Raw genomic sequence first — 9,616 nt, 5'->3', positions numbered from 1 at the left:
AAAAAAAAAAAAAAAAAAATTAAATTGAAAAAAAAACCCATTAATGACTATTAATAATATTAAATATTCAGTGTATCCTGCCATGTACCCCCTCCACCCCAGTTTTGTTTTTGTGGCATGCCGGCACTCTGGCACCTTACAAGGTAGACATGGTTTTTTCAGTACTCCAGCCAAAAAAATATTGCCTATTCCTGATCTAGAGTCTGAAAGAAGGTGGGACTTCAGGCAATATATTAATATTTCCATTGGCTAAGTCCAGGTAGCTCACTGTTCACTTCTAATTCTTCAGTTACTGCATATAGATACTTATGCCATGTTCTGGATTCTACCCTAGCAGCTAGGTACTTAAAAGTTAGGTGTTGCAAGTGATTTTCCATACCTATATATTTCCTTGAGTATAGTCCGAAGACATATGTGCAAGTAAACACCTCTTCCTGAGACATTTCTCTAGTTTCTGTTATGTATCGCTGAGCACATGACTGTGGTTTGTAATTTCCTATGTGTTAGCCTGTGCTATAGTCTGTGGCTCCCCAGATTGCAGGAATTCCACCATTTATCTCTCTGTGTAGGATCATGTAATAGGGAAAGGGTCAACAAGCTCTAGTACTGGATAAGTTTAAATCTTTCATCTAGGAACTTGGGAATGCTTTGACAATTGGATTAGTTATTAGTCCTGTATCCTTGCTTTAGAAAAAGCTGAACGCTTCCAGGAGGGAAAGAGAGGGTGCTGGTTAGGGCATCATGTAGGATTTAAGAGCTCTAAATTCAATTCTGAGTCTGAATCAGGCAAAGTAGGGACTTGAGTCTGGGCTTTTCACATCCCATGTGAATGCTATGACCAGCAGACCCATACTTGTTCTGGGATTGGTTTCTTTCAATCTCTCTTGTTTGTTCCACTTGTATACATAAATTGCAGTAATCCAATGGTCAGGATATTCACAAGGAATAGGAAGAGATGTAGACTCAAGTTCCTACTCCAGTGAATATTTAATCATTTATACAAGCCTTCATTAAAGATTGAAAGAGATCCACCCTAGAATTCCCAATAGCTTGGAGATTAGGGCACTCAGATAGGATGAATCAAGGAGAACCAGCATCTCCTGACTCTGTCAACTTGAAAAAGTCTGCTTTATCTAAAGGTATATTTTTAAAGGGTTTTCTTTTTTTTCTTTGGTTTGGGACCTTTTGATATCAATGGATTTTGAATTGGATCTTACATTTTTGGGGTTACACAAAACAGATTTTGAAATTTCAGGTAGAACTGATATCAGTTAAAAGAAAATGTTAGCCCATGTGAACTGAATAGTAAAGCCTTATTAGTGTTCATATTTTACAACTATAAAGAGATTTTTAGTATCACTGAGAAAATATTTGCCATATTTAATATCTTACAGGTAAAAAAATGATGCGAGACGTGCACCTGGCACCTGAGACGGATGAAGATGATCTTTATTCTGGTTACAATGACTATAACGCCACCTTTGACACAGAGGTAAAAATTTGCTGAATTTCACTGTTTGTGAGTGATATAAAGATGCTGTCATTGAAATTGACGTTCCATTTTCACTTGAATTATGAACAGCAATGAAAGTGCGCTACTCTTGTGAAAATCAGTTTTTAATTTTGAATTTTTTTTATTCTCATTTTCTGTTTTGAGTCTTGCTGTGCATCTGAATCTAGTGCGTTTTTTTGCTAGGAAGGTTAGAAAGTACATAGGAAATACTAAATCCTAGTTAAAGAAATGTGGAGGTTTAATGGAATGATTTTATACCAATCTCTCATGTTATATTGCATGAAATCCTGTCCTCACTGAAGTCTATCAGAGTTTTGCCATTGATATCAACAGGGCCAGAATTTCAGCTCTTATTAATTAATGGCTTATATGGTATACTTTAAGGCCAATTTACAGGCTGTTGAATTAAATAAAATAATGAATTTATGAGACTGGGATTATGTTTGGAAAACAGACTATTGTGTAAGACTTTTTTAACTGTCAAATAAAAGTCTTCATCAAGCAGCTGATTAATAGTCTTTAAATGTTGGATTACTCCACCTCCAAAATACTGCCACCCCAGCTCTAGCTCCAGATGGCCTTGGGACCTTTCTTTTATCACAAACTTGTCTCATGCCCTGTTAGTGTATGTAAAGAAAAGTGTGAGAGAGAGCAGAAGAGAGAAATAATAGAATTTACAGGAATCAATCATTCAGAGTACCTATTAACATTGTCAGTATATCTTCTCCTCTACTGCTATGAACTAGGGAGCTTATTATGTCCCATCCTGCACATTTGAACAATGTCACATTTCCATGTACTTAATAGACTTTCCAATATATATTTGGCTTAAAATACTGCTCCCTGGCGTAACGTTATGACTATCCTACACAATTTTATCATTTTAAATTTGGCCTGTACTTTGCTTTGGACAGTAATAAATATACTGTGAATTACTGTTAAAAACTAAGCTTCGCTTTTTCCAGTTGTATTACTATTCTTCAGTGGTTGCTTCACTATGTAAACTAAAAGTTTTCAATAGATTGATTGAGTAGTATAATTATAGCCTACTGACAATAAAAATTGTATTTTGGCTATATCAACAAGTAAAAGTAGTGTAGGATTAAAATCTATCTGTTTTGGATAACTGTTATGCTTTTTATTTATTTTAGGATTTAGAAAATGATGCCGCTTTTCAGCAGGCTTTGAGAACCAGTCATGGTAGAAGACCCCCAGTAAGTATGTTTTGAAATATATTAAAATATTTATTAATATTCTCCAGATCTCTGTTCTCGTTTTTGGCTCTGCCACTTGCTTAAGTATACTTCTTAATCTCTCTGTGCATTGCTAAAATAAGCATAAAACCTTTAGGCAGACAAGGTTCTTTGGGTAAATACGGTATCTTTATTAAATCAACTAAATAGTTGGAAAAAATGTTCTTTGCAAGCTTTTGGGGATAAACACATTTCTTCAGGCATAGGGAGAGTCTGCTGTTGTTTTGTATTTTCCTGGATGGAATAGAAGTCGATATGCAAACTGCAGGTCTGTGAAAATGCAAATGCATGGCTGTTGAGTATCAGAGGCCATGGAAGATGTCAGGAGTGAGACAAGTAGGTTGTGGAGGGTAAGGGGGGAATCTTGACCTGGTGATAGAAAGTAGCTGGTAAAATGTAGAACGGTTGGTTACCTGGGGTTATTGGATGGCAGGCAGATTAAGTCCAGGAATTGTGATGGTTCTGTAGTCCATTCCTGGATCTTACTTGTCCATACCTGTACCTCCAGAAATGCAATATCTTATCCAGTGCGCTAAATGCCCTGATGGAAAATATGTAGGAAAAACAAAACAACCACTATATACCAGAATGAACACACACCGAAAATCTATCAAAGACAAAAATACTCAATTAAGTGTAGGTGCACACTTCTCACAAGACAACCACTCACTTTCCAATCTCTCAGTTCTAATCCCTCAAAGGGAATTTACAAAACACCTTTCATAGATGAGCCAACGAACTTCACTTTATAAGTCTACTGGATACAAAAAATCATGGACTAAATATAGATATTGGGTTTATGGTACATTATAACCTGCCTGCCATCCGATAGTCTTAAATCACAAATGACACACATTGAAGAAGCCCTGAACATTAAACTGACATTACTTAGTGTAGAAATTATTTAGCAGATAAACATGGTTACATACAAATTCTTCTGCTCAGTCCCATTTAAAAGCTTTACTATTACCTGAACTAGTGTGACACCTGGGCCTGAACGTCCCAACACAACTTTCATCCAGCCAGTATCAACATACTGATTTTCATGTCAGCTTCCTGTAACATACAAGTGTCTTACGCTGAAGCCGCAACTGTTGTGTGTGGACAAATAACTGCCATGCACATGAGTTGCATATTTATAAACAGGAATTGTATTTATTATAATTGGTCGACACTGTAGAGCATCTTTGCGACCCCATTTTTTATCGTTGCGAGCCCAGGTGTTGAAATTTAGAACTAGAGATGCATCGATACATTGGTCCAGTATCAGATTGGTACTGATATAAAGAAAACTGGTTGTATTGGATATCGGCCCAGTGGGGCTAATAATTCAGGCAATAAATGCCCATGCTGCGCACAGCCGCAGCACAGCACTTGGGGAGCGAGGAGCACAGTTGACAGTGTGGAGAGCTGCCTCCAACTAGTAAGTCCAGTGTGGTAGATGGGGAGGGGGGGAGGGAAGTGATGTGCTGGGGGCAGATCAATGGTCCCCACGGTGAGGGAGGTGCTGGGCAGGTGCTGCTCAGGTGGGACGTGGGGATAGGAGTCACAGTTTGTTGCGGGGGAGGTGCAGCTCCCACCTCTACTTGCACTTGGGAGGGCACTGGGGAGGCATGTGCCGCCCAGATGTGTGTGGGGTGGCGTGGGGTGGGGCAAGCCATAGCCAGGGATGCACAGGGCTCTTCTCACCTGGGGCTGGGCTTGGAATGGGTGCCGGCGGTACTGGGAAGATGCTATATCCAGCCCAAATTTTCTGCTGCTCTGCTCTCAGAGCCACCTGGCACAGCCCTAACTCAGCGCCCTGCTTCCACCTGTGTGCTGGGAAGAGCCAGGGCTGTGCTGGATGGCTGGTGGCAGTGGGACTGGCAGTGGAGCAGTGGCAAAATTTGGAGTGGAGGCAGCATCCTCCCCCCCTGCCTACGAGCTGTGGCTCTGGCCCCCTGCCCCTTCCCCCTCCTTCACCGTGGGGGATGTTGATCTGCTCCCCGCATGCCCCTTCCCTCCCCTCCCTTACCAGCTGGAGGCAGCTGTATCAGAAAACAGATTGGTATCAGCCGATATATCTTCTTAAATATCGGTTATTGGTATTGACCCCAAATATCTATTGGTGCACCTCTATTTAAAACCACTGCTTTAGGGATGTTTAAAAGTCCCTGGAGGCTCCCATGATGTGGTGCAATCCAAAAACAAGGTGCAACTGTGCTACTGCACTGCCCTGGATCTGCCCCTGAGTATGATATACAAAATTTACAAGCTTTTTTAGTTTTGCTTTGGTCAGGTTATTTTCACTTAGTTACAGCTTAAAAAAATCTTATATCATTTTACAAAGGTGGTCTAATGTTTATATGCACATAGTATTTTAGAAATTAATAATCTTCTAATTCTTCTAAACCAATGAGAACTATACGCCACTTAATCACCAAAAAACCACACGTTAGAAAGAAAAACTTCATCCAAATAAAGCTGAATATAGAAACACCCCTGTAGAACTTTTCATAGTAATTTTTTAAGCACAGTCACTTCTGTGAACTAATCTTACTATCATATGCAAAAATACCAAGAAACCATTTTCGGATTAATTATGGTTGTGTGGTACTGTATTTTTCTTTTTTACCAAGGTAACAGCCAAAATTCCAGGTACATCAGCTTCCCGACCTTTAGCTACTGGATTTGGGGTAAGTTTTTGTTCTTTGTTTTATGCTTAGAAGGAGATATTCCCCAACCTGCACACCCTGTAAATCCTTCATGCAGTACGACTTCTTTCTCATGTAAGTGGAGGAAAAGAGGGAAAAAAACGAAGAATTGCTTTATAACATCTCTTAGGTTGTTGGAGAGGTTGCAGTGTGGCTGTAGTGACTCAGTCTTACTTTTTATTATCAATAACACAGAATTGTACAAGTATACAGCAGTATAACAAATGTAAATAAGGGTATGTGAAGTCTTCCCTGCTCCGCAGAATTTAAGAATGACTGTCCTAGAGCTTATAATACTGGAATGTTCATTATGTGGAAGATATCCATTAGTCATTGCAAATGGATATCTATTGTTATAAGATAAAAACTGTCAGAAATATATAATTTCTAGTGGAATTTTATGTGTACCCAGCAATATGAATAGGGTTTAGGTATAGGGCATGTAATTTCATTTATATTGAAGGAGGGATTGGCAAAATATGACCCGCAGTCTGACCCACAAAGAAATTGTATCTGGCCTACTAAGCATGGGAGTCTGTATATCTTACCATTAATCGGTTTTGTGCAAGGATGTGCTACCGCTCTCTAGTTGTGGAATATCTAATAGTTGCTAGCAACACTTGGCCTGCCATAAAACCAAGCTGTATAAGCTCAGCTTGCACTGAGTAAAAGGTTGCCAACCCCCGTTGTAAAGAATATCTAAATGTGATCTTACCTCTAATAAAATATATTCCTACTTATTGCATCAGATCTACTCAGAATCTACCTCTTAAACTTTTTGTTTGTACAGATGGACAACATTTTTTCTCAAATATATACTCAGTCAGCAATGAGAAGTACTAGTGCTATGGCTTAAACCCTCTTAAAAATTTATGAACAGAAACCAAACAAAAATACAGAGAAAATTCAAATGGCATAAAATAAATAATGTAAAACTTCACAATTAGTCTTCTACATTTAGGAAACAAAATAAAAATGATGCCCCATTTTAGAACTTGTGTTAACTGTGGGGTTACTGCCTAGTGCAAGTAGTGCATACAATGTGAGCTTTTCTTGCCTCGTTGAAGTTAATGGAAATTTTGCAGCTGATTTCACTAGGAGCAAGGGTGGATGCTAATATACATTCATGAAACAGGAACAACAATATATTTAAGTATTTATAGTTTCCTAATGTCTTGTAATTGCTAATTTTAAATAAGCTTATTTTATATTGGTAGTCAAAGACAATGTTATCATCAATGGGAAGACCTATGACAGGAGCTATACAGGTAATGGTTTATTATTTATTTATTAATTATTAAAAAGTCTTAATTCAGATTCTGAATGATTGTTTTTGTTATAGATGTTTAATCTCTCTTTGTTTTTAAAGACATTAATTACAGTGGAAATATGGGCTGCAAATACTGTATTTAAACTGTCTTAAATCATATATACACTTAACATTGACATCTGGGCCGGGAATGGAAATGTATTAACTGGCACTCAACAGTGGCAGACTTTGTTAAATTGGGGGAATAATGGGCTAGTGAATAGCATTCCCTCTAAGCTGTATGTTGTGCGCAGCCACACAGGCGCGCCTGGCTGCATGACTGCACACGCCACACAGCTTAAAGGGAACACTGCTAGTGAATTATAGCCCATTGCCAGATGTTTTGTACCTCTCTGAGATAGTATTGAGCAAAAGAATCTGATCCATAAACACATGGCTTTTAACCCTTGTTGCCCATGAAAACCATACAGATTCAGAAACTGAACTCTGACACCAGGTGCAGTAGTAATTTGAAACATGGTCTGGAGCTACTAGACTTAACAGGCTAGACCTTAGGATTGCCCTTCTAAAATCAGAGAAATAAAAATGTACAGATTACAATTAGAAACACCAAAAAACACTAATGATTACTCGTGTCTGTGGAAAAAGATTATTTGGAGCAAGAGGTCTTTGAATATTTCTAAAATTCTAACAAACAGCCTGATACGACATTTCTTTTGTATCATTTATTAATTAGAAATAATTCCAGTATGTATTTGGCTATGTTATAGTCTGTTAATATAATGGTTGGAGAGGACCTGAGTCAGTCAGGCTGACCGATATATACTTGGTCAGCCTGCATCAACTTTAAAGTGTACATTTCACTTAAAAATTTTGCAATATGTAAATTATCCCCTTATTTATTTCCCCCCATCCTTTGCTTTAGAAATGTTCTGCCAATCATAAAAACAGTCTCTTTTTTTGTTTAAGGATGGAGTTGCCCGACCTATGACAGCAGTTCATGCAGCTGGTTATACTAGAGGAGCGATGCGAGGTAGACTTCATAGAAATCATTAGCTGTCATAAGCCATTTTTGCACAGTTTTTAGTACTGTGTATTAATTTTGCAGGTTCTGCATTTGATCCCCTTGGTCAAGGAAGAGGTCCTGCTCCCCCTTTAGAAATGAAAAATGAAGACAGGTAAGCTGGTCACATTTTCATTAGGTTCACTTTTAGAATAAATACCTTGAAAGCTCATAAAAAAAGCCTATGCGCCATATTTTCTCTCTACAGGAAAAGGCCATGATTCCACAAATACTAAATCATGTGCCAAATTTACTGGCAATCAGTGGGGCTACTCTTGCAAGTACATTGTTTTCAATAGGACTATTTAGAGTAGTAGAATCAAGAACACGGATAGATTTTTTTTTCAGGATTGAGGCTAGAGTGTGATTCTTACTGAAGTCATGGTCGTAATTTATATCTAGCAGGATGAGCTTTGGGCAACTAATGATTTAAAATAATGCAAAACAATCTACTTTGCTATATCACTAGCACTTTTCCATTCCATTCCTCCCATTGCATTGCAATATCTTGCATTATGTTTGTGACCCCACATGGTTTTTAATCCTTGTTGCCCATGAAAACCATACAGATTCAGAAACTGAACTCTGACACCAGGTGGTGTCAGAACATGTGGATGAACATGTGGATTTATACCAATGAACATGTGGATTTATATCAAACAACTGAAGTACAGAAAAGGATTTGATTTGCTGGAGGGCTTTGGAAATCCCTTGCCTGGCAAGGGATTACTATAGCAGTAATTCTGTGGTACATATATGTTAGGAAAATCACAGAATCTTGTCATTCACAGAATTGCATGACCCCAAACTGAGATTGAAAGTTACTAGCCCATTTTTTATGTTTGAGAGTGATGGAAGCCTGACATGGAGTCGATTAGGGAAGAGAGATAAAAGGCTGGCCCCTGGAATTTCTAAATGACAGAGATAAGAAAATTTGCTGAAAGCAGAGGACAAAAGGAAATATGTAGATAATTTGTTTTGCACGTAAAATAATCCTACATGAATCTCAGGTTCTGATTTTAAAATCAGTGATTCTAATTTAAAATTGTACTGATGCTTTATTTAAAGAGTTATCATTACAAACTAAATTTATACTTCAGATTAAGTCAACTTTTTAATGTAATACTTATATACTGCAAGGTTTAATAGAGTGCTAGGAAGTTTTACCCCACTCATATATTCATACTTTCATTATTCCTATTATGTTTTTAGCTCTTTATATAAGTCCCTCTTATTCTGATAGGAGGATCAATGCTTAGTAAACCCCTGTTCTTTCATTAAGCTAATAATTTAAGCACAGTATATCTGCAGAATCTTCTCTTTCTTCACCAGCTCTTATTATTGATAGAATCTCTGATAAAAACAGCAATAAAGGGCCACTTATAGTTGTCTTTGTACTCGCAGACCAGTGCGAACTTTGATACATTACTCAACACCTAAGGCAACCATGATGGATCATTTTTAATAATCTGCCTACTAAAAGCTTGTTTTTTGTATAATTAGTTGTGGTTGCATATGTTAACTGATTCTTTATTTCCTTAATTTTAGCCCAGAAGAAAAGATGAAACAGTTAGAAAAAAAAGTAAATGAGTTGGTTGAAGAAAGCTGCGTTGCCAATAGCTGTGGAGACTTGAAATTGGTAAGATTATCAAGGTTTCATTGAGTTTGTAAGAAGCAACACAACATGCATGCATCAGTAAACTGTGAATTCCAGAGCCTACTGTTAAGGTTGTCTTTTTTAATTTTGTTATTGTTATGGCTGATCTTGCATTCCAGCGGGGGTTTACAGTACCACGAAGAGGACACAGGCATTTCATAGATTTC

The 9,616-nt window shown here is 37.8% G+C and overlaps 1 protein-coding gene across 2 annotated transcripts in view; it reads left to right on the top strand.

Annotated features, from left to right (window-relative positions):
• Positions 1–9,616, top strand: part of IFT88 (intraflagellar transport 88) — a 72,937-nt gene that overhangs the window by 2,777 nt on the left and 60,544 nt on the right. Inside the window, exons 2-8 of one of the 2 annotated variants that reach the window (XM_019530187.1) lie at positions 1,398–1,492; positions 2,665–2,727; positions 5,385–5,441; positions 6,677–6,727; positions 7,699–7,762; positions 7,838–7,907; positions 9,341–9,431. In XM_019530187.1, coding sequence (XP_019385732.1) covers positions 1,403–1,492; positions 2,665–2,727; positions 5,385–5,441; positions 6,677–6,727; positions 7,699–7,762; positions 7,838–7,907; positions 9,341–9,431 — 486 coding nt within the window. In that variant the 5' untranslated portion in view covers positions 1,398–1,402. Of the gene's footprint in view, positions 1–1,394; positions 1,493–2,664; positions 2,728–5,384; positions 5,442–6,676; positions 6,728–7,698; positions 7,763–7,837; positions 7,908–9,340; positions 9,432–9,616 lie in introns of both variants that reach the window. The other variant, XM_019530186.1, reaches the window with a different exon arrangement.

The sequence above is a fragment of the Crocodylus porosus genome, unplaced genomic scaffold (assembly GCF_001723895.1).
Source record: "Crocodylus porosus isolate Cpor-Errol unplaced genomic scaffold, CroPor_comp1, whole genome shotgun sequence".
NCBI lineage: Eukaryota > Metazoa > Chordata > Crocodylia > Crocodylidae > Crocodylus > Crocodylus porosus.
The sequence above is the reverse complement of the archived record's forward strand: the minus strand, read 5'-3'. Positions and strand labels throughout refer to the sequence as shown.